Raw genomic sequence first — 23,948 nt, forward strand, 5'->3', positions numbered from 1 at the left:
AGTCACAAGCTGCCCTGCCTGGAGTGTCCCGGCCACCACAGAAGTTTACCATTTTCTATGCATGTCATGAGGTGAAAAAGGTTAGAGGTCCCACTCATCAGAACAGCCTGACTCCTGATACCCAGGGTTTTAGGTGGTTTTCTCCTCCCCCATCACCAGGAAAAACTACCTGCACAGTGGGGAGCCTTCGGTTTCTGCAGGTTCCCCCATACAGATGAAATAGAAGGATAAGCATCCTCCAAGTGGAGAACTTCACGTTTACTGAACACTTACAAGCTGCCAGGCACAAGAATCCACTCCCCACCATCAAGGGACACCAGGACCCCGGACACATTGGGTGGCAGTAGCTCCAGGTGACCGAAGTACAAAAGGAGTTCAGAGGTAAACAACTTCCCCACATCCAGTCTGTCTGATCCCAAAAACGATGCTCTGCCCATGGCCCCACACTGCCACATAACCCTAAGTCTCTCTTGCAAAGTACTTTGGTGATACCAATGCCTTTCTTATGAAGGCTGGGAGGAGCCAAAAGCTTGGAGAATCCCCACCACACACGACCTAAGAATGGAGCAATGCCCAAGAGTCACAGGATCACTTTTTTTTTTAAAGGATGGGGTCTCACTATATTGCCCAGGTTGGTCTTGAACTCCTGGGCTCAAGTGACCTTTCTGCCTTGGCCCCCAAAGTGCTGGGATTATAGGCGTGAGGCACTGCGCCCGGCCCACAGGACCATTTTATTTTATTTATTTATTTTTTTTGAGACGGAGTCTCGCTCTGTCACCCAGGCTGGAGTGCAGTGGCGCGATCTAGGCTTACTGCAAGCTCCACCTCCCGGGTTCACGCCATTCTCCTGCCTCAGCCTCTCGAGTAGCTGGGACTACAGGCGCCCACCACTACGCCCTGCTAATTTTTTGTATTTTTAGTAAACGGGGGTTTCACCATGTTGGCCAGGAGGGTCTTGATATCCTGACCTCGTGATCTGCCCGCCTCGGCCTCCTAAAGTGCTGGGATTACAAGCGTGAGCTTGTAGCTTCCCAAGAATCATAACAGTGATGGTGATGATGACAACAACAAAGACAATGAGGACAAAGTACAGGTAGGCAGGACCTACCAACACCAGGCACCAAGACACAGGATTATTCTAGAAGCGAGAAAACCAAGAAGAAAAAAAACTACTTCATACATTTAAAGGCCAGAGGCACAAAAAAAGGTAAGAAGTACACATTGTAATGATCATTCCAGTACACAGGAGACAGCCACAATCTGCTGCCCTTCACTGTGCCAGACTGGTTTGGAGTCGACAGTGCCAGGCAAATTAATGTCCCTGCCCAAGCAGATGCTCGGGAGGCTACGGCTAAGGCACAAGCCTCAGGAGTGCTGCAAATGTAGGTGGGGGAGGCCCGTGGAGTGAGGCTCCAGAAGACTCTGGAGGAGCATTGCTGTGGGAGGAAGGATGGGGAGGGAAGATAGTTCTTAAATACGGCACAGTAAAGATAGGAACTGTCTCATTGCCCTGCTCAAATTGGCACTATTGTGACAGTACACAAACCCGCAAAGAAAACACGAGAAGAAATAATAGCAGATGAGAGAAGTGGGTAACATTTCAGAAGCTGAAAAGCAGACAGACGCAGGCACAGTTCCTGAGCTAACAGACTAGAGAAAGCAGAAGCAGGAGCCGGCAGGAGGGAAGACCGATACAAAACCCGCCGCCTCTGTGTCCTCTGCGGCATGCAGGAGGGCTCAGGAACTCGTCGCCGGTTGCCTGAGAAGGTGGGGAGGTACACAGGAGGACTGGCAGCGTGTGAGTGTGAGGAGCAGTCGGGTCTGGCCGGCAGCAGGGAGGCCACCTCCACTGGTGGGGCACTGGAGACTTACCCTCCAGGTATGCCTGGCAGAGCTGAGGGCAAAGGCGAGACTGAATGCAAAGATTCCACAAGCCCTCCTCTTCCCCTAACACATGGTGGTGCCCAGGAGACTGGAAAATTCCTCACTGAAGAAACCGTCCAGCCCAAGAGAAAAGTCCTAGAGATACTGGCATTTGGCAATCTCCTGAAGAAATAGCCAGGCCCTGCCCAGCCACTCTGGTGAGGTCCACAAGCTGGCAAACCCACTAAGCCATACAGAAAGGCCTGCCAGCTTTTCAGTGACTGACTTTAAACAAGAAAATACAGTCAAGGATTGCCAAAACTCAGAAAGACTCAAAAGACAGTTAAAAACAAGACAAAAAAATGAAGAAAAGAGACATAGCAGGAAACAGAAGGAAGCTTCAAAAGCTTTCATAGCCTTTGAGAAGACACTCTATTCACAAACAAAACAAGAACAGTTATCAGGAAAGAACTTTCAGAAATTTAACAAGTCTCAATAGAAGGGTTAGAAGACAAAGGGATAAAAAAAGTGGAAAAAAGATAAGCAAACTGCAGAAGCTCTTCAGAGGATCTGACATCTGACGAGTCAAGATTCCAAGAAGGGAATACATAGAGAAGGTGATTAACGACAAAAAATAGGAATTCTCAGAACTGAAGGACACGAGTTTCCAGACGGAAAGGATACACTGAGTGCCCATCACAAGGAAAGAAAAAACACTAAGAATATCACTTTGAAATTTCCAAAAAGAGAGAAGATCCTACCAGTTTTCAAGGGAAGGAAAACACACAGCCACCACAGCAGACAACACACTGAGAGGCAGCAAAGGGCATCAGACTGCTGAGCTGCTGCACTGGAAGCTCAGCAGTTAGTTCTAGGACCCGGCTAAACTACTGATCAAGTGTAAAGTCAAATAAAGACATCTACAAACACGTGAAGTCTCCAAAGCTTCCCCTCCTACGTCCCTTCTCTCAGGAACCTACTGGAACATGTGCTCCATCAAAATGAGTAACCAAGAGGGTGGAGACTTGAGGGTGGGAAATGCAACAAAGAGGCCCAGGAAATTCATGGGGTGGTGCAAGGGAAACCCCATGATAACAGCTGGTGGCATCTCTAGTCCTAGACAGCAAGCAGGTCAGAACAGAGTAGGGGATGGAGTGCTGGTGGGGATCCCACTGGGGAAACAGAAAAACAGAACTGAGAAATTACCTGACCCTACTGAGTTTATGGTTATGTGAAGAGTTTGGAGAGGAATAATTAAATGGACAGAAAACCAAGCAAAAACAACGACAAGGCAATTATTAACTCCAAGGCAAACAAATATTCACAAAAAAGAAAATGTAGGGCCGGGCATGGTGGCTCATGCCTGTAATCCCAGCACTTTGGAAGGATGAGGCAGACAGATCACGAGGTCAAGAGATCGAGACTATCCTGGCCAATATGGTGAAACCCCGTCTCTACTAAAAATACAAAAATTATCCAGGCCATGGTGGCGGGTGCCTGTAGTACCAGCTACTCGGGAAGCTGAGGCAGGAGAATCACTTGAACCCAGGAGGCGGAGGTGGCAGTGAGCTGAGATAGCACCACTGCACTTCAGCCTGGAGAAAGAGCAAGACTCCGTCTCAAAAAAAAAAAAAAAAAAAAAGTAATAGTACTCTACACCTCCGCCTGAACAATGACACTAGATGGCTCTCTCTAAACATACTTACACAGTCAAAACAATGTAACAGTGAATATTAATGTAACTCCCAACTTGTGCTATTCCCATATTGGGAGAATGGTAGGAGAGAAAACAGGAGTGGGGAGAGTGGTGTATGTAAGAAAGCTAAACCCTCAACTCCTACAGTAGGAAGTTAATGGGCAATTTCTATAACTGATCATCAAGAAATTACTACATAACCTACTGCTTAGAAAGATGAAGGTAGGCCAGGTGTGGTGCCTCATGACTGTAATCCCAGCATTTTGGGAGGCCAAGGCAGGAGGACTGCTTGAGCTCAGGAGTTTGAGACCAGCCTGGGCAACACAGCAACACCCCATCTCTACAAAATATACAAAAATTAGCTGGGTGTGGTGGTGCGTGCCTGTAGACCCAGCTACTCCGGAGGCTGAGATAGAAGGATTGATTGAGCCCAGGAGGTCAAGGCTGCCATGAGCCGTGATTATGCCACTGCACTACAGCCTGGGTGACACAGTGAGACCCTAACTCTAAGAAAAAAAAGAGAAAGAAAGAGGGAAAGAAAAAGAAAGAAAAAGATGAAGGTAAACAACAAAAAAGAGTCGAAAGTGGCTGTCTTCAAGGAATAGAACTGTGGGTGGGAAAACAGAAGCAGGGAATTGCTGTTTTTCATAATCATCTAAATGTTGACTTGGATTAAAAAGTCTTTCTAAATTAAATAAAGGTATAGTTTTGGAAACTTGAGAAACTTAATCTTTCTATGCCTTTGTTTTCCCTTCTATAAAATGGGAACAACATCTTCTATGGCTGAAGTGAAGATTAAATAAAACATATGTATAGTACACGTAGCACATAGCTTGACCAGTCTCCACAGAGGGCCTGGCCTTCTGCAACACTTACCGCACCTGAGGTCCTGTATCACTGTAGGAGCAAGTGCAGGCCTCTTCCTCCTTACTTGGCAGAGCTTTACAAGAGCCAGGTTTTAAGCACAGATATTTGGCTGGAGCTATGGGTTGATGAGGATACTGCATGGGCATTTCTAAGAAGCTCCTTCCAGATGCCAGTCTGTACGTGGGATGCCAGCCCAGCCCGTCTTGCCCTCCCAGCCCCTAGGCCATCCAGTCTGGCCTCCTCTCCACCCACAGAGCTCACACAGTCCAAAGCTCCAAATGCCAACTCCCACACACATTTGGAGCCCAGAACTTCCAGGGGGCCCCACCCAGCTCAGTCCAAGTCTCTGCTCCCTGTTCTTTGGGCTCAAGTGACCAGCCCCCTTTTCTCTATGCTCTAACCTCTGACTCCAACCACCTACTTCTAAGTCTTCCTTGGTTTACTGAGACCAGGGCCATAGAACAAGATCTTTGGATCCCAAGAAGTTCCTGAGAGGAAAAACAAAACAAAAACAAAAACAAACAAACAAAAAAAACCAAAACAACAGCCACCTTTTGCACTCTCAATGGGGAAGAGAAACTGGCCTGGAGGAAGCTCCAAGTTTTCAGTTCTTACTTGTTCAGTCGAATGGCATATTCCTTCAGGGCAAACACATTGTCAGCAAAGACAATAATCTTGTCATTCCTCCTTTCATGAAACTTGATCAGAAACTGGCAAGCTCTAAATTTGTTGGGGTTCATGGTGTACAGCAAGATTCGTTTCTTGGTTTTGATTGCCACATATTCCCGGTAAAATTCAGGAGACATAGGGCACCAAACCTGTGATGCAGTAAGAACCAGGGGTCATCTTACAAGTTTAAACATCACATAATTAAAAACTTTTGAAGACCTTTCTCCAGCAGAATTAGCTTTAAAACAAAACCAGTCAAGTGCAGTGGCTCATGCCTGTAATGCTAGCACTTTGGGAGGCTGAGGCAGGCAGATCACTTGAGACCAGAAGTTCAAGACCAGCCTGGCCAACATGGTGAAACCCAGTCTCTAGTAAAAATACAAAAATTAGCCGGGTGTGGTGGTGCACATCTGTAATTCCAGCTATGCAGGAGGCTAAGGTAGGAGAACCACTTGCCCAGGAGGCGGAGGTTGCAGTGAGCCAAGATCACGCCACTGCACTCCAGCCTGGGTGACAGAGACCTGTTTAAAAAGAAAAGCAAAAAAAAAAAAACCCCAAAAAACCAAAACAAAACCAATGGTATGTGAATTAGAAATCAATACAACTGAAAATAAATGCACGCACAAAACTAAACCCAACTTAATACCTCCTGTTGAACTGGATGCTTTCACATGCCAACCACTTAGAAGATATGTAAATGCAATCATATCCCAGGAGTTATTTTCACACCAGCTGCGAGGGAGGGAAACCAGCTTCTCAGCCGGTAGCACTAGCAATTCCTCCACACACACAAGTCAGCACTGCTGCTGAGTACTGCCACCTATTTACACACCTCCCAGCAGGGCTGCGAGCATGTCAGTTAGGCCCTTGGGCCCATCAGAGCAAAACCCTTTGCTGCCAGGCTCCCAGGCAGCACTGTGGTATTGGGGGCCTTCATTATTCCCTGTGCCCTGAACGCTAATCCTCACCCACAGAAATCCATGACTGGTAAACCCCGTGGTTAGGAAAAAGAATCATCACAAATTCAGGGGCATGTGAGATATGTGACAAGGCAGAAGATATGTGGCAAGTGGGTCTAGTACCACCCACTCACAGGGTGACTGAGGATCCTGCATGAGGTGGTAGCAGGTAAGCCTAAGTCCTGACCTGTGTCTGCCCATGAGGAATCGATCTGATCACTCCCCGGCCCATGGGAGGAGGCCCTATCCCAGACACCCCCAGCCCAGGCCCAGCTACCTCAGCACACTGGACTTTGGCGATGTAGCCATTATTCTGCAGCTCCATCCAGTTGGCTTCGTAGAGCTTAGGCCCAATCAGAAAATTTAAGTCCACAATTTTGTCATCTTCCCGGACGAGGGTTGCAGTCAAACCCAGCTTACAGTGGGCCTGCACGATGGTGAGCACCCTTCGAAACATCTTGGCTGAGGAAACAATGGGAGCATTCACACTGTCACGTTTCTTTCTTATTTTTTATTTTTAAATATTTTTTGTAGAGATGGGGTTTCATTATGTTGCCCAGACTGGTCTTGAACTCCTGGCCTCAAGCAATCCTCCTGGTCTCAAGCAATCCCCCTGCCTTGGCCTCCCAAAGTGCTGGGATTACAGGCGTGAGCCACTGCACCCAGCCCACACTGTCACTTTTTCAAATGCTCATAGCTGTGCAACTTAACACTGGCTTATGACACCACCTGAGCTAACCCTGGGGTTTCAGGACCACAGAAGCTGGTTCTAGATAAGAATGACTTGGCAAACGCTTCACCATCACTTTTAGATCTGTACAAAAGAAAATGAAAAGGAGAATAAGAGGGTGAAATGAGCTGAAGAAATTTCCAAGTTAATGGGCCCAGCATTCCCCTCACAACAGTTATCAGTAGAAGTGCAGATGGCAATTTGAAATACAACCTGAAATACTATTAATACCATTAAGCTCTAAATTATGCAAGGAATTTTTCCCTAAAACTTGTACCCAGGTTACTGAAAAGGCAGTTGGTGATCTAGGGGGAGGAAAAAATGAAAGAAGCCAGCTCTGCTCAGCTCCCCACCATTTTCCCAGAAACCGGGAAGAAAGGCAAGCCCACAGGAGGGATGAAACTCCAGGCACCGTTCGCCCAAGCACTCCGGCCTGCCTTAGGAAACCCCCTCTCCAAACTTCACCAGTTCAATCACTTTGGTCAACCAGGAACTTCCTTTTCCTTCCTTTCTTTTGAACATTATAATTCTCTCTGGTTTATCAAATAAACACATAAATGGGTATGAGATAATCTTTTTTAAAAAACCTAACTTATGGATTTCCATGGGCTCGCCTTTTAAAAATTCTAATACTCTGAAGGAAGGTTAAAATGTTGGAATCATGCTTATCTTACAATATAATTGAAAGTAGGGCTAATATTTCATAAATAAATGGACACAAAAATCTAAGGAAAAAGAGGCCTGAATGCACCAAAACACAAAGACGTTCACAGTGAAATAACAGAGGGTTGCCTAACTCTAAGTAAATGTTTAGTTTTTACATCTACATGGTGTGTACACGACACCACATGCAAACACACACACACAAACACTACACAGAAAACAAAATCAGCTCACGCTTATCTCTAAGGAAAGACTGTGCTGGCTCCAAAATACAGTAGCCAAGAACCTCAGACCAAGCTCCCCATGTTACAGGGAAATGGTAGAGTCAAGGCAATGGCAACACCAACCCAGTGTGGGCCCCAGGGAGGCGACACCAGGAGACATACTGACCCAAGGCAAGGACAAGGCAGGCAGGACTCTGCCTGGACACCCATGACTCCATCACACCCCTCTATTACACTCTCATACAGCGCTGACAGCTGTCACAGGTGAATAACTCACAGCGTACTACTCAATACATTTTTACAGACACGCAGCTGTGGAACCACCTAGATCAGGATATGGAGCATCAGGCACCCAGAGGTCTCTCCTCTGACCCCTCCTGTCAATAACTAGCACTCTCCCTCGAGGGAACCACTCCTCTGACTTCTGAGAGGGGTCTGCCTCCTTTCTGAACTTTGCACGAATGAAATCATGGTATGCACTTTTGTGTGTGGCTTGTGTCACTCAACATTATGTCATGGTTGTCATTTGGCATTTATTTGTGTGGTTACTTGGCTGTCCCTTCCACTTTGTCTCCGGTGCCAAGTACAGTGCCTGAACTTAGTAGGTTCTCAATAAATACCTGTAGAAATAATGAAACAGGCACAGTACCTAGCACACAGGAAGCACTTAATATACACAAGTACCATAATATGAATCTCTCATCAATAAAAAGACATAATAGAGCTCCTTTTGAAAAATCTGTAAAACAGCACAGCAATCTTTATCCTTTGAGATAAATCTCAAAGATTGATCACTCCACCTAACCCAACACAGCAGACACTGGACAGTCAGGAGACTTATTCTGATCTCCTAGCATTCCCTTATTTAACATTTGCTCTCTGGGACAATGAGCATGGCCGGGCCACCGGGCTTATGGGGTCTGTACTCAAAAATCCCTTAGAGCTCGTTGGTTTCACTCCACAACTCGACCAAAGTCTAATTCATCCAGTGAACTAGACGAGAGAGAGACAAACTCACAGACATACGTGAGTGTGAGGTGCACCTTTTTGTACTTGTTCATCAGATAACCAATCCCAAACCTGTGCTGTTGCCCCCTGGAACCTGGGACCTGGGGCTTGGGTTAAAGAAAAACATGAACGTGTACCAAACATACAGTCAGACAGAATGCCTCAAGCCCTGAACACAGCTTCCAACCAAACTGCTACAGAACAATTCCAAACTCCTTTGTGAGTAGTGATTCTCTGTATCATCCATTTTCAATCCTAACAGACCCAATACCTACCCTTCCACCTTTTTTCTGAGTTTTTAAATTCTCACAGTAAAACTGACTTGGGGTGGGCCAGGGGGGCAGTTCTATGCATTTTAACACATTTACATTTTGTAACCAGCGCCACAATCAGGGTACAGAGAAAGACAGCACTCCCCAAAATTCCCCTGTGCTCTCCTTTAGAGTCATCCCTCTCTGACCCCCCACCTCTGGCAACCACTGATCTGCTGGCCACCACTATACCGTGATTGTTGTATAAATGAAATCACACACTGTGGAAGCTTTTGAGGCTGACTTCTTTCACTCAGCACCAAGCTTTTGAGATTCATCCAGGTTGCAACATGCAGCAAGTTTGTTTTTTTCACTACTGAGTAGTGTTCCAGTGTATGGATGTACACCGCTTGTTTATCCAGACACACACTGATGAGCCCTTGCGTTTGGATATTGCGAACAGAGCTGCCATAAACACTGGTGTACGGGATTCTGTGTAAACATATTTTCATGTATCTAGGATACCCAGGAATGGGACCGATGGGTCATGTGGTAGTTTTATAAGACACGGACAAGCTGTTGTCCACAGTGACCACAGACTTCGCAATCCATCCCGCCAGGAATGTGTGATGGTTCAGTTGCTGTGACCTCATCAGCACTGACACATCAGTATTTTTTATTTTGGCCACTCTAACTGGCATATGGGAGCATCCTGTGGTGGGTTTAATCTGCAGTTCCCTGATGACTAATGAGGTTGAACCCTTTTTCAACTGCTTCTTTGACATATGTATATCCTTTTTTGGTGAAATGTCTATCAATTTCTTTGGCCCATTTCTTAACCTTTTTGCCACTGCCTGAATGCCTAACAGGAAACTCAAATTCGCACATCTAAAGCCCAACTCCTGATAGTCACCTTCCAGACCAGCTCCTCTGATAGCGTTCCCCATCTCAATTAATGCCCACTCTATCCTCCCTTTGTTCAAGTCAAAAATCTTAGTGTCATTCTTGATTTCTCCCTCCGATCCCACATTTGACCTGTCAGTTAAAGCTTCACAACATATCCAGAGTCGGATCATACCTTCATCCTTACTGGTTCACACTTCTTGTTGGGATTCCACAAACTCAACTCACTGCTTCTGTCTTGCTTCCTTCAGTCTACTTGCAACACAGCAGCCAGAGTGGTATTTTTACAGTGTAAAGTCAGCTCATGTCATGCTCTGCTCAAATACCTCGGATGGCTTCACACTAAGAGTACAAGCCAAAGTTCTTGCCGGGACCTACAAGGTCCTGCAAGAGCTGCCCCAATACCGCTATCCTTCCTCAGCCTTGACGACTGTTCCTGTGCTCTCCTCTGGCCGCATGGCCATCTTGTGCTGTCTCACTATGCCGAGTGCTTCCCCACAGCAGGACCCACGCCCTGGGCTTCCATCAGAAAGACCGCCGATCCCTCCCTGGCCAGCTGGGAACATCTCTAGGTATCTCCAGAAACCCATTAGGACTGCAGAGTTCTCACTGCACAGAAAGAACCAGATGCCTGGGGCCATTTTGACACTCTTTTGAACACTACCTGTGAAAATGCCTCAGATTTCATTTTGTTCATAGTAACCTCTACTTTAGACTTCTTAATCTACCCTAATCTGTTCATCTTTTTTTTTTTTTGAGACAGGGTCTCACACTCTGTCACCCATGCTGGAGTACAGTTGCATAATCATGGTTCACTGCAGCCTCAACCTCCCAGGTTCAAGTGATCCTCCCACCTCAGCCTCCTCAGCAGCTGAGTCCATAGGTGCACGCCACCATGTGGCTAATTAAAAAAGTTTTTCTTGTAGAGACGTCACACTATGTTACCCAGGCTAATCTTAAACTCCTGGGTTCAAGCAATCCTCCTGCCTTGGCCTCCCAAAGTGCTAGACTACAGGTGTCAGCCACCATGCCCACCCCAATCTGTTCATCTTAATCCCTTAATCTGTTTTTATCAAAACAGATTTGCTGAAAAAACTACACAGCAATAAAAGGAACAAATTACTGATAAATGCTAAGGCACAGATTAACCATTATGTGAAGTGAAAGAAGCCAGACATAAGAAAATATATATTGTATGATTGTGTTTGTATAAATTTTCCATAAAAAGCAAATCTATAGTGACGGAAAGCAGTTCAGTGGTCGTCTGAAGCTAGACAGAGAAACAAAGATTGACTGCAAATGAGTACAAAGGAAATCTAAAACTGGATCACGGTGGCTGAATGCAGTGGCTCACATCTATAATCCCAGTACTTTGGGAGGCCCAGGCAGGCAGATCACTTGAGGTCTAGAGTTCAATACCAGCCTGGCCAACATGGAGAAACCCTGTCTCTACTGAAAATATAAAATTAGCCGGGTGTGGTGGCGCATGCCTGTAATCCTAGCTACTCGGGAGGCTGAGGCAGGAGAATTGCTTGAACTCGGGAGGCAGAGGTTGCGGTGAGCCGAGTTTGTGGTCCTGCACTCTAGCCTGGCCAACAAGAGTGAAACTCTGTCTCAAATTTAAAAAATTAGCTAGATGTGGTGGCACACACCTGTAGTCCCAGCTACTTGGGAGGTTGAGGCAGGGGAATCAGTTGAACCCAAGAGGCGGAGGTTGCAGTGAGCCAAGATCACACCACTGCACTCCAGCCTGGAAAACAAAGGGAGACGCCATCTTTAAAAAAAAAAAAAAGAAAAGAAAAGAAAACTTGGATCACGGTCATGGTTGCACTGGCCCACAAATTTACTAAAACTTATTGGATTATATACTTACAAGGGGTGATTTTATGTATAAAAATTAAATCAATAGGGCAGCTTTAAAAAAAGGTTTGCCCATGACACTTGGAGAAGTAGGGCTTCTATTACATATTGACTAAGGATCAATATTCCAGGCTTCGAATAAAACACATCGCCCCCATCGCGGGAAGGGTTTTTCAGTGCTCCTAACCCAGGTCTTAGAGGGCCATTAAGAAACAGATTAAGCTGAGCAGCACAAGAAAGATGGAGGGAAGAAAATATCATTTTCTAAATGACTATTGAGCCAATGATTAAGCAAGCTATGAATGTGAACACTCCTGTCTGCATCCCACTTAAGAATTATTGGCCAGGCGCGGCGGCTCACACCTGTAATCCCAGCACTTTGGGAGGCTGAGGTGGGTGGATCTCAAGGTCAGGAGTTCAAGACCAGCCTGGCCAAGATGGTGAAACCCTGTCTCTACAAAAAGTACAAAAATTAGCCTGGAGTGGTGGCAGGCGCCTGTAATCCCACCTACTTAGGAGGCTGAGGCAGAGAACTGCTTGAACCCAGGAGGCGGAGGCTGCAGTGAGCTGAGATCGCACCACTGCACTCCAGCCTGGGTGACAGAGTGAGACTCCTTCTCAAAAAAAAAAAAAAAAAGAATTATTAAAAGCTTTACCCAGCAAGGTAGCCAGTTGGGTGGGCTACACAGCAGTCCCTCTCCCAACCTAACAACTGGAAATTGGTTTATCTGTTCAGCAAGTGGACAGCTCAGCTCCAGCCTGCTTACCTGGTATGGTGTGCACTTCATCCAAGATCATGAGGCCCCACTCCTGGGTCTTGAGCCACTCCATGACTCGCTCGGCCTCCCAGGACCGTTTGGTGGTGTGGCCCAGCATGGAGTAGGTGCTAATGGCAACGGAGCAGCCGATTGGCTTGTCCTTGGCATCAGAGGTGAACCGGCAGATCTGGCTGTCGTCAATGGTGGACCACATCTTGAACTGGGCTTTCCACTGCTCCACAGAAACGGCTGAGTTGCCCAGCACCAGACAGCGTTTTCTGACAGTGCATGCAGCGGTCACACCAACCAGGGACTTTCCGGCACCTACAAGAAATAAGAGTGTACCCAAGGACAGATTGAAATGAAGGACAGGGACAGGCAGAACGACTCACAAGTACAGCAATCTAGGAAAATGCCTTGCAATAGACCACACAGCTGACATCTGTGTGACACACACTGCTCCAGCCTGTTTTCTTCTTTATAATGAGACATGCTCACTTCACACACATATGTGAGAATTAGCAGGTGCTGGGGCCTACTGTAGCACTTTACATGCATCTCATTTAAACGTTAAAATCTCAAAACAAACTGGTGAAAAGAGAAATTTCTGTTATTGTCATTTTAAAGATAGAAAAACCTGGCTGAGCCACCTTGGCACAGTGGCTCACACCTGTAATCTCAGCACTTTGGGAGGCTGAGGTGGGTGGATCACTTGAGGTCAGGAATTCAAGACCAGCCTGGCCAACATGGTGAAACCCTATCTTTACTAAAAATACAAAAAATTAGCCAGGCGTGGTGGCGGGCGCCTATAATCCCAGTTACTTGGGAGGCTGAGGCAGGAAAATAGCTTGAGGTAGTAGTAGGCAGAGGTTGTAGTGAGCCGAGATGGCGCCACTGCACTCCAGCCTGGGTGACAGAGCAAGACTATCTCAAAAAGAAAAAAGACAGACTGAAAAACTAAAGCAGAGGAGTACTTTGCCTCGCCCACAGTCACGGGACAGTGACGCTGCTGGGGCCCGGCATGCCTGGCCCACAGAAGGAGGGACTTGGCAAAAAAGCACTATTATTATTACACAGCAAACGGGGCTGAGACTTCAGGGATGCGCTACGTGTGTACAGAGAAGATGAAATTCCAGAGCTTCTCAGTTTACTACCATCCACCATTTAAAGATCAAGAGAAAAATCAAGCTTTTCCATGAAACAGAGATCCTTCCTTTATTATAAAAATACATTCTGTGGCGTTACCAGGAGTAAATGCAAATAAAAAAAATTGCAAAGTGAAATAAAAAAGAAAAACACCATCAAAAAACCCTTGGAGTTTTGGAAAAAAAAGAACCTCCCCTTCCCTGAAGACCCTGCCTCTGTAAGTCCTCAGTGGGGTCCCAAGGTGAGTCTGCTGTGGCCTCTGGCCAAGAAGCTAGGCTAGGACCTGACATTACTGAGGATAAGTGGTCAAACGGGTGCCCAGGGGGCCACTCCTGCCTTTCCCTGGACTTGCACACCATCCTAGTCATCCAGGAACACCAACGTTTCTGTGCTAGGGAGTCTCCAAATACACAACCCCTAAGGCTGATTCAAGAACAAGAACCTAATGCCACTATGTACAACAGCCCCTTGCCATTATGACAATCTCACCCCGTATCTGCTCTAATTTTTCTTCACTGCCTCTGGCACCACCTGAGATTATACACATCTGCTTACCATCTGTCTCTTCCCCAGAAGAATGAGCTCCATGAAGTCAGAAGTGTTGTTCTAGCCACCATAATACTCCCAGTGTCCAGGCCAAGGCCCATGAACAGCAAGCACTCAAATATTTGTCAAGTCATGAATCAGGGAGTCACCTGATCTGGGCTTTTTAGCAAGGTGTGATTTAGTGAAATGCGCAGAGAGAAAGCGAGAGGCAGCTGGCAGAGCCAGACACAGCAGCCTGGCCACCTTCTTAACTCCAGTACCACTTACCGCAGGGAAGAACAATGACCCCCGAACGTGCACGCCCGTTTCCAAACATCTTTCTCAAGCTCTTCTCCTGATAGGGTCTGAGGACAGCTGTGGGCTTTAGGTCAATGTTGATATCAGGGTTGACAGAATCATTCCGGAAGTCGTATTCTGCCAAGAGAGGGTACTCCAGGTGGATGCAACGTTTCTGGAGTTCCTCAATCATTTCCTGGAAAGCAGGCACAAAAAGCGTTTTAAAATCTTAACTCCCAAGTGTGCTCAAAAACATCACATCTTCTAAGAGGTCTAATGGTCAAACAAGTGGCATTCTGTCTAAACTTCTACAATTTTAGATCTTGCTCAGTTAACAACTGGGATAAAGCACAGAAAAGCAACCCAAACTAACAACACTTGCAAAATGAAATCTAATCAGCAGGCAAAATTGACCTTCAGGCACTGTTTCTCACATCTCTTCAGCAACTTGTGAAGACCAGCCTACCAGCCTGAAAAAGAGGACACTGGGACTGTAAATCCATCAAGAGGAGTGATGCCATGGCCCACGGATAATGAAAAGTAGAAAGCAATGCGGGGACCAACAGGGATTCCTTTCCTTCACACAGACTACAGGCAGAGTTGACACAGGGCTGGACTAACTTCTAACAGCAACTCAGTGAGGGAACCAGGAGGAAGGTCCATTCACTAACCTGCTTGACTTCAAAAGATACCGTCTGTGTCTCTTCTTCTTCTTCCTCATCCTTGTCCATTTGCTCATAGAAGTCAAACAGGTCCACGGGGATGTCAGATTTACCCTGTGGATCTGTCACTCGGGAAGTGGAAGGCCCACCACTGCCTTCAGCAGTCTTAGAAATCTGTGAGAGAGGTAGGTGCTGAATGTGCACACATCATTTAATTCTGCTGGTATCAAGCAAAGGGTGAAGTTGTAAAGGGTAGAAACCAGCTGGGCTGCCAGGTTGTAAGTGCTGGGTAAAAGACACCTGAGAACTGAAATCCTAAATGCCTGCCCCCACCCAAGGGTGGCCCAGGAGTCCACGTACGGCAGATTTGCTTGTGAAGGTCTCTGTGATGAGCTCAGTGGCCTCCCCTTCAGAGTTCCTTAAGCGGCACTCTCGGATCACCGGGTCCTGGAGAAGATGCTGGATTACATCAGGGTGGGAGCTCTCCACGAAGTATCTGCACACAGGGGAGGAAGAAGCGGTCTGTTGACCAGCAGGTACCTCCTGATTCCACTGCTCATTCAATCAGATGGTCTGGAAATACAAGCCTCAAGACTCTCCCCACAACCCTTTGCCAAATCTATTCCATGAGCTGCTGGCCATGATTTAACATATGAGGGTTGTGGGCAAAGCCCCATCTTGAGGTCAAGAAAGCAGGGGCCTGAGCCCAGCTCCATTGCTAGAGGAAATCCAGTGGCCAGTGGACGAGTTTCCAGTCTGGGCCATACCTCTTGTTCCTCTTTTCTTATCTGTGCTTCAGAGGAGTGTGGTATTGTCACAGAGCAGACAGCATAAACATCGGGTCCTTCCCATATGTGCACAGAGAGTGACCATGCCTTGGGACAGGCCTGTCACGGAATCTCTTACCTGTTGTGCTTCAAGACCAGCTTGACTTTTCCATAGCTGACAGTACACAACTGCAAATAGAGGTAACACCCAATAGGTAAATGTGCAGCTAACTCAGAACACATTCACTACTGGTCACATGTTACCCCAACCAACCAAGTGAAAAGTTCATTTTACTTTAGGGCAATCCTAACGGGTTCAGATCTGCCTAAACTGAGCTTTTCCCATTGGCCTCTGCTTTCTGAGAACAAAATCTTCCTCTTGCCTGGCTAATTCTGATGCATATCCATTCAGTTATAAAACGCTGCTTAAAATCTCCTTGCATTCTGCCTTTCCTCTCTATTCCCACAGCCCCCACCCTAGCCTGAAGACCACACCAGTATTACTACAACTCCTTGCAGAGTATGTGCACAGTAATTGCTGCTTAAACAAAACGCAAAGCCTCTTCACCAATGCTCCTATTTCCCCAAATACAATGTAAGCATCTTGATGGCAGAGAATACAGCTTAAATCCTCCCAGGTTCCCAACCACCTTTAGGAAGGAATACAGCAGAGGCTGTGTGGCAACAATAAAAATTTTCCACTGAGACCAGGCGCAGTGGCTCACACCTGTAATCCCAGCACTTTGGGAGGCCAAGGCAGGTGGATCACCTGAGGTCAGGAGTTCGAGACCAGCCTGGCCAACATGGTGAAACCCCATCTCTACCAAAAATATAAAAATTAGCTGGGTGCAGTGGCAGGTGCCTGTAATCCCAGCTACTTGGGAGGCTGAGGCAGGAGAATCGCCTGAGCCCGGGAGGCAAAGGTTGCAGTGAGCCAAGAACGTGCCACTGCTATCCAGCCTGGGTGACAGAGCAAGACTCTGTCTCAAAAAGAGAAAAAAAAAAATTTGCCAGACTTTGAGGGGCTGCCTGTCCCTGCTGTTGTCCCTGATCCACCACTGCAGTGTGCCAACACCTACATCCCTGCAGGCAATTCGCAGCCACGACTGAGCATAGCCACAGTGTTGGTACAAGGTCCTCTCCTTGGGCACGCTTTCTTTTTTGTTGTTGTTTTGAGGTGGAGTCTCGCTCTGTTGCCCAGGCTGGAGTGCAATGGTGAGATCTCAGCTCACTTCAACCTATGCCGCCCAGGTTCAAGTGATTGTCTTGCCTCAACCTCCTGAGTAGCTAGAATTACAGGCACCCACCACCATGCCCAGCTAATTTTTGCATTTTTAGTAGAGACGGGAATTTCGCCATATTGGCCAGGCTGGTCTTGAACTCCTGACCTCAGGTGATCCACCTGCCTCGGCCTCCCAAAGTGCTGGAGTTACAGGAGTGAGCCACTGCGCCTGGCCGGGCATACTTTCACATCACAGGAAAAGAGAGCTCTCTCCAGGACTCCTGCAGCTTCTCTGGGACTGCTTGCAGTGCCATACTGAATTCCTGCGGTACTCTTCTGCCACTCCAGATCCCAAGGTCTGAATCTGACTCCCTTTGGATCAGCCAAAGGCAATGAAAGCCACTGTCCATCTCTCTTAAATGGCATTCACCCATCTCTCAGAAGAAACCCAGCATGTTCAACTATTAATCACATGGAACCCTCTTTGTTTTGTCAAAAACAACATCTGAAGTTGTTTTTGACTTTCCCTCATGGAACTTGTTGACTATTGGTCTCTTGCAGATACTTAGCTTTAGACAGAGTTTACCACCTGTGTTAGTCAGCCTGGGTTGCCATAACAAAATTCCACAGACTGGGTGGCTTCAACGTTAGAACTGTATTTTCTCAGAGCTGTGGAGGTCGAAAGTCCATGATCAAGGTACCACCCGATTCAGTTTCTGGTGAAGGCTCTTTTCCATGGACCACTTTCCCATTGTGTACTGACATGACAAGGAGGGCAGGTGAGAGAAAGCATGCTCCGGTGTCTCTTCTTACAAGGACGCTAATCGTGTCAGACGACCTCATTTAGTCTTAACTACTTTCTTACTCCAATTACATTACCATTGGGTATTAGGTTTTGAAGACAGAATTTGAGGGGAACACATCCAATTCCCAAATTCTCCCTGGCTACAATGGGCCTGAATTAGTAGCCCCTCTGTGTTAATACCCATGGCTGGGAGCAGCTCATGAGAAGTGTGGCCTCACCCAGAACACAATGCTGGATCCAGAGTGTAGCGGCTGGGGTAATCATTCGTTATGCTCCCCACAGGAAATCTGAATGGCATATTCTCATGGCTGCCACAGGCTGACAATATGGAGCACCTATGCCCATTGTTACACTGGCAGGGCAGGTAGAATTGCTGACCTCAGCTGCCACTTGCCTTAATAAACTGCATAATTCCATCAGGGACTCCAGTCTTACTGAGCTTCCTGAGGTACTCGGTGATGTCACTGGTTTGCAGCCCAACGCTGACGGCTGCATACAAGGAGTAGGCAGTTAGTTTGTACTCATGCACATGGGTTGGTCGGCACACTGGCTCTGCAATAGCCACCAAGAAGTCTTGGGCGTATTTGTAAACTGGAGAGAAGGCTTCCAAGAAGATATGGCCATCAGGAGCCTGAGAGACACCAAATGGACAAAATGGACAAGGAAACATGAGTTGCAGAGACGACTGGACTCTTGCCCATATCATTATCAAGAAAGAATAAGCTGCCCAACACCACAGATATTCTTGCAAGCACTCCTTCAGACAACCGTGGGGCCTGTTACTTTAATCAGATACAGAAGAGCAAAGAAAAATAGAAGAAAATGTTTCCAAAGTCAACAGCTGTTTCCCACTATTCTGCACAGAGAAAGCCCATCTTACTGGCTATCCTCAAGTTACCTTTCGGCTAAATTTCAACTAAATGTAGAACATTAATTATTTTAAGTAGAGCAAAAGCTTGCTACCGAACATGTCTTCCATTATTTGAGGAAACAAATTGTTACATGATAAATGCTATTTATTCGGCAGATGAAAGGATTTACTACATGGGGTAGGGCTGGGGAAGCAGTGAGAGTAAACTGAGGGGTTAGAGCCGGAGGAAGCCCAGGCCGGGCCGGCACACGTGTGCGCAACTGCTGGGCCGTTCCACCGAGTGGATGAAAGCACGGTGAGTGGATGAAAGCTCTCTCCCGGCCAATTCTAGGGGCGGTAGCCTGAATGTCACTTTTGACTCTGAGAATGCCCACGATTTAGCTGCCGCTCCGCACACTCCTGGGCCCTGCCCAAGCTAAGGGCATGCTTACCACCCAGAGGGGCCTGGAGGTGTGGTCGTCCTTCAGCGGCATCTGCAGCCTGTAGTCCTTGGCTCCATATTCATCCAGTTTGGTGCCGGACTCATCCACCTGCTTCCCCGCCGCCGAGGGAACCGCTTCCTGAGGGTCGTTCCCAGGGGCGTCCTCTTCATCATCCTCTTCGTCCTCATAGTGCCGCTTCCTGGATTTCTTCTTGTCTGCAAGATACCAACATACAAATAAGCCCAGCAGGAGTCTAGGGCTCCCTCCGCACCGCTGGGCAGCATTTCACCTGGGCCGCCGCCGCAAACTCCTAGCTAAGAGCCACCAGCATCCCACGGGCGTTGCGCCCCTCACCCGCCTCCCCCAGGCCGAGTTCGCTGGGCTGCACCCAGGTCCAGCATCTCTCCCGCCCAAAGGCCTGTCCCAACCGGGTGCGCGCGGGAGGGCCAGCAGGGTCGGCCGGCGCGGAGAAGCCGGGAGCAGCTCCGAGGCAGAGCGCGGGGCAGGGTCGGCGAGCGCAGTCGTGGCTGAGCGTGCCCGCGCCACGTCTCACCGCGGTCCGCCCGGTCTCTTTTGCCCATGGCTACAGCAGCAGAGAAGGCCCAAGCTCCCACAAGCCCGCCGCGGCATCCACTGTCGGGGACTTCCGGCTCAATCCGGAAGCTCCTTGTTGTCCACACAACGCCCCGCCTCTGGCGCCCCGCCTCTGGGCGCCGTGATGGCGGGGGCTGGAAGAGCGGGGAGCTAGCGGCTGCAGAGCTGTTAGCTCTTGCCACCCAGCCGCAGGCGTTCTCCGCCCTTCATTTCTTTACAACTGAAGGAAAACACTGTGTGTTGAGCACCTGCGTAGTGCGCGAATGAAAGGCCTTATCCTCCTGGAACTTAAATTTTAATGAAGCGATGCGGGCAATAAACAAATTTGATAAAGAGAGAAAGAGAGAGAGAGAGAATGTGACCTGAGTCCATGGGTAAGGAAGAAATTTTTTTTTTAATTAAAAAAAATTTGGCTGAGCACGGTGGCTCACGCCTGTAATTCCAACACTTTGGGAGGCTGAAGTGGGTGGCTCACTTGAGATCAGGAGTTCAAGGCCAGCCTGGCCAACATGGTGAAACCCCATCTCTACGAAAAATACAAAAAAAAGTAGCCCGGCATGGTGGCACACGCCTGTAGTCTAAGCTACTTGGGAGGCTGAGGTGGGAGAATCACTTGAACCCAGGAGTTAAAGGCTGCATTGAGCTGAGATTGCACCACTGCACTCCAGCATGGGCAACCTTTTTTTTTTTTGAGACGGAGTCTCGCTCTATTGCCCAGGCTGGAGTGCAGTGGCACCATCTCGGCTCACTGCAAGCTCTGCCTCCCGGGTTCATGCCATTCTCCTGGCTCAGCCTAAATAAAGCAGATTACCCTCAATAATGTGGGTTGGCCTCATCCAAATCAGTTGAAGGCCTTAAGAGCAAAGACAGGTTTCTCAAGGAAAAAGGAATTTTGCCTCCAGACTGCAACATAGAAAGTTCTGAGTTTCCCGTCTTTGGACTCAAGACTACAACATCAACTCTTACCTGAATTCCCAACTTGCCAGCCCCCACAATTGCGTGAGCCAATTCTTTAAAAATAAATGTCTCTCGGTCGTTTGCTCAGTGGGCCTCTTGGTTCTGTTTCTCTGGAGAACGTAACACAGATTTTTGGTATGGAAAACAGGGTACTGCTATAACAAATACCTAACAATGGGAAAGGGGTTTTTGAATTGGGTAATTGATAGAGACTGAAAGAATTTTGAGGCGCATGATAGAAAAGCCTCTATTATCTTGATGAGCCTTGGTAGAAATATGGACAGTAAAGGTGATTCTGGTGACGGCTCACATGGAAAGAAGAAATACATTATTGAAACGGGAAGCAAGTGATAGAGAACTTGCCTGAATTGTATTCTGTTGGGTGGAAAGTAGAACTTGTAAGTGATAAGCTAGGACATTTTAACCATTTTCTACGTAATGGTTAAAAGTGAGGCCTGGGCCGGGCGCGATGGCTCATTCCTGTAATCCCAGCACTTTGGGAGTCCGAGGCGGAGGATCATAAGGTCAGGAGTTCAATACCAGCCTGGCCAATATGATGAATCCCCGTCTCTACTAAAAATACAAAAATTAGCTGGGCGTGATGTCACGCTCGCCTGTAGTCTCAGCTGCTCAGGGGGCCGAGGCAGGAGAATCTCTTGAACCCAGGAGGCAGAGGTTGCAGTGAGCAGAGATCATGCCACTGCACTCCAGCCTGGGTGACAGAGTAAGACCCCATCTCAAAAAAAAAAAAAAAAAAAGGCCTGCTTTCTCTTTACTGCTTATAGGGAAATGTGAGAAGAGATACACTGAACATGCAATTGTTCAACAAAAGGAACCAGAACTTGAAGATTTGGATCATTCTTAGTGTACTCACATTGTTTAAAAAAAAAAAAGAGAGAGAGAGAGACAAAGTATGCTCTGGAGAAACACTAAGGATGTGGACAACCATTTATTTGCAAGAGATTAGGTGCGTGGCTTATAGACCCAATCACCCATCTCCACGGAAACCTGGACAGTTTTGACTGGGGTACATAGATGGGATGAAATGAAGGAAGGCTGTTGGACTTCCAGGATTCCACAGGTAGGAAAAGGATTGGCAGGGACAGTTCAGAGGCCAGTGAGCCTGCTTCCACCACCATGCAACTGAAGGGGACAGGCTTGGGTTTGAACCCACTGCCACCACCTCCTCAGTTCCGAGGGTGTAGGACTGCAGCCCCAGTGGGTCTGAGAACAGAACATCAAGCCATTGAGGATTATTCTCAAGCCTTAAAATCCTATCTCATTGGCCCTGTTAGGTGTCATACTTGCTTGGCACCTGCAAGCCTTTTTCTTTCCCATTTCTGCCTTTTGGAATGGAATGTGTGTATCCTCTGCCTATCCCACTGTAATTTGGAAGCAGATAACTTACTGCTGTCATGGGTTCATAGATAGAAAGGAAATTTGCTCCACCAGGAAACCTTACCCAGAGTCAATTGATTTGGATGATTTCAGTGATGAGATTTGCACTGATATTTAGATGATATTGGACTTGGAGTTGATGCTGGAATGACTGACTTTTGTTGACGTCGAGATGGGGTGAATATACTTTGCATGTGGGAAGGCTATGAAGTTTTAGGGGCCAGAGGACAGACTGTGGGTTGAATTGTGTCCCCTGCCCCTCAAATAGTTACTTTTTGTTTCCGAGACAAGGTCTTGCTGTTGCCCAGACGAGTGCAGTGGTGCAATCTGGGCTCACTGCACCCTTGACCTGCTAGCCTCCCAAGTAGCTGGGACTACAGGCATGCCACCATGCCTGGCTCTTTGTATTATTTTTTGTACAGATGGGGTTTCACCATGTTGCCCAGGCTGGTCTTGAACTGCTGGACTTAAGCTGTTCATTGCCTTGGCCCCCCAAGTGCTAATATTAGAGGCGTGAGCCACTGTACCTGACCCAAAAAGATATTTTGAAGTCCTAACCCCTACTACCTCATAATATGGCCTTATTTGGAAACAGGGTCTTTATAGAGGCAATCAAGTTAAAATCAGGTCATTAGGGTGGGCCTTAATCCAGTAACTGGTCCCCTTATAAAAAGGGGAGCACACACATTTGTGTCGATAGACACACAAAGAGTACCACATGCTGATGGAAGCAGAGATTGGAGTTATGCTGCCACAAACCAAGGGATGCTATCATAAGTCGGAAGAAGCAGCTGGACACAACGCTGTGGAGCACATGTAGTCCCAGCTACTCGGGAGGCTGAGGTGGGAGCCCAGAAGTTTGAGGCCAGCCTGGGCAACATAGTGAGACCCAATTTCTAAAATATAAAAAATAAGTTGGAAGAGGCAAGGAAGGATTCCCTTATGGGTTTCAGGAGCATGGTCCTACTCACACCTTGATTTCAGACTTCTAGCCTCCATAACTGTGAGACAATAAATGTTTTATTACAAGCCACCCAATTTGTGGTACTGTTACAATAGCCCCTATTGTTGGACATTTAGAGTTTCAAGTTTGAAATTTATAGATGCAACTTACAACATTCACAGTCTATTTCCACAGGTTAATTCCTAGATATAAATTGCTGGATCAGAGGATATACAAGATTCTGAAGTTTAAGACAGGGTCTGGTTCTGTCATGAAGACTGCAGCACAGTGGTGCGATCTCAGCTCACTGCACCCTCTCCCCCAGGCTGAAGCGACCTGCCCACCTCAGCCTCTTGGATAGCTGGGACCACAGGCATGTACCACCACACCTGGCTGATCTTTGTAGTATTTGTAGAAACAGGGTTTTACCATGTTGCCCAGGCTGGTCTCAAACTCCTGAGCTCAAGCGGTCCACCTACCTCGGCCTCCCAAAGTGCTGGGATCACCATACCCGGTCTATTCTGAGGTTTCTGATTCTGAGTTTGAGATTTCAATTCTGAGGTTGCGTTAAGTTGCCCTCTATAGCAAAGTGTTACATTACCTCCACCGGGCGCTGTGGCTCACGGCTGTAATCCCAGCACTTTGGGAGGCCCAGGCAGACGGATCACGAGGTCAGGAGATGGAGACCATCCTAGCTAATACGGTGAAACCCCGTCCCTACTAAACATACAAAAACTTAGCTGGACGTGATGGCACGCGCCTGTAGTCCCAGCTACTCGGGAGGCTGAGGCAGGAGAATGGCGGGAACCCAGGAGGCAGAGCTTGCAGTGAGCTGAGATGGCGCAACTGCACTCCAGCCTGGGCAACAGAGCAAGACTCTGTCTCAAA

The 23,948-nt window shown here is 47.5% G+C and overlaps 1 protein-coding gene across 1 annotated transcript in view; it reads right to left on the minus strand.

Moving 5' to 3' along the window:
* ERCC3 (ERCC excision repair 3, TFIIH core complex helicase subunit) overlaps positions 1–19,842 on the minus strand; it is a 37,523-nt gene extending 17,681 nt beyond the window's left edge. Inside the window, exons 1-10 of the mRNA XM_023225591.2 lie at positions 19,722–19,842; positions 19,178–19,383; positions 18,270–18,506; positions 15,988–16,037; positions 15,442–15,577; positions 15,091–15,255; positions 14,411–14,615; positions 12,461–12,775; positions 6,332–6,516; positions 5,042–5,244 (exon numbers count right to left, since the gene is read on the minus strand). Of these exons, the coding sequence (XP_023081359.2) occupies positions 5,042–5,244; positions 6,332–6,516; positions 12,461–12,775; positions 14,411–14,615; positions 15,091–15,255; positions 15,442–15,577; positions 15,988–16,037; positions 18,270–18,506; positions 19,178–19,383; positions 19,722–19,749 (1,730 nt within the window). The 5' untranslated portion in view covers positions 19,750–19,842. The remainder of the gene's footprint in view (positions 1–5,041; positions 5,245–6,331; positions 6,517–12,460; positions 12,776–14,410; positions 14,616–15,090; positions 15,256–15,441; positions 15,578–15,987; positions 16,038–18,269; positions 18,507–19,177; positions 19,384–19,721) is intronic.
* Between the last annotated feature and the right edge of the window lie 4,106 nt (positions 19,843–23,948).

This window comes from Piliocolobus tephrosceles, chromosome 11 (assembly GCF_002776525.5).
Source record: "Piliocolobus tephrosceles isolate RC106 chromosome 11, ASM277652v3, whole genome shotgun sequence".
Lineage (NCBI taxonomy): Eukaryota > Metazoa > Chordata > Mammalia > Primates > Cercopithecidae > Piliocolobus > Piliocolobus tephrosceles.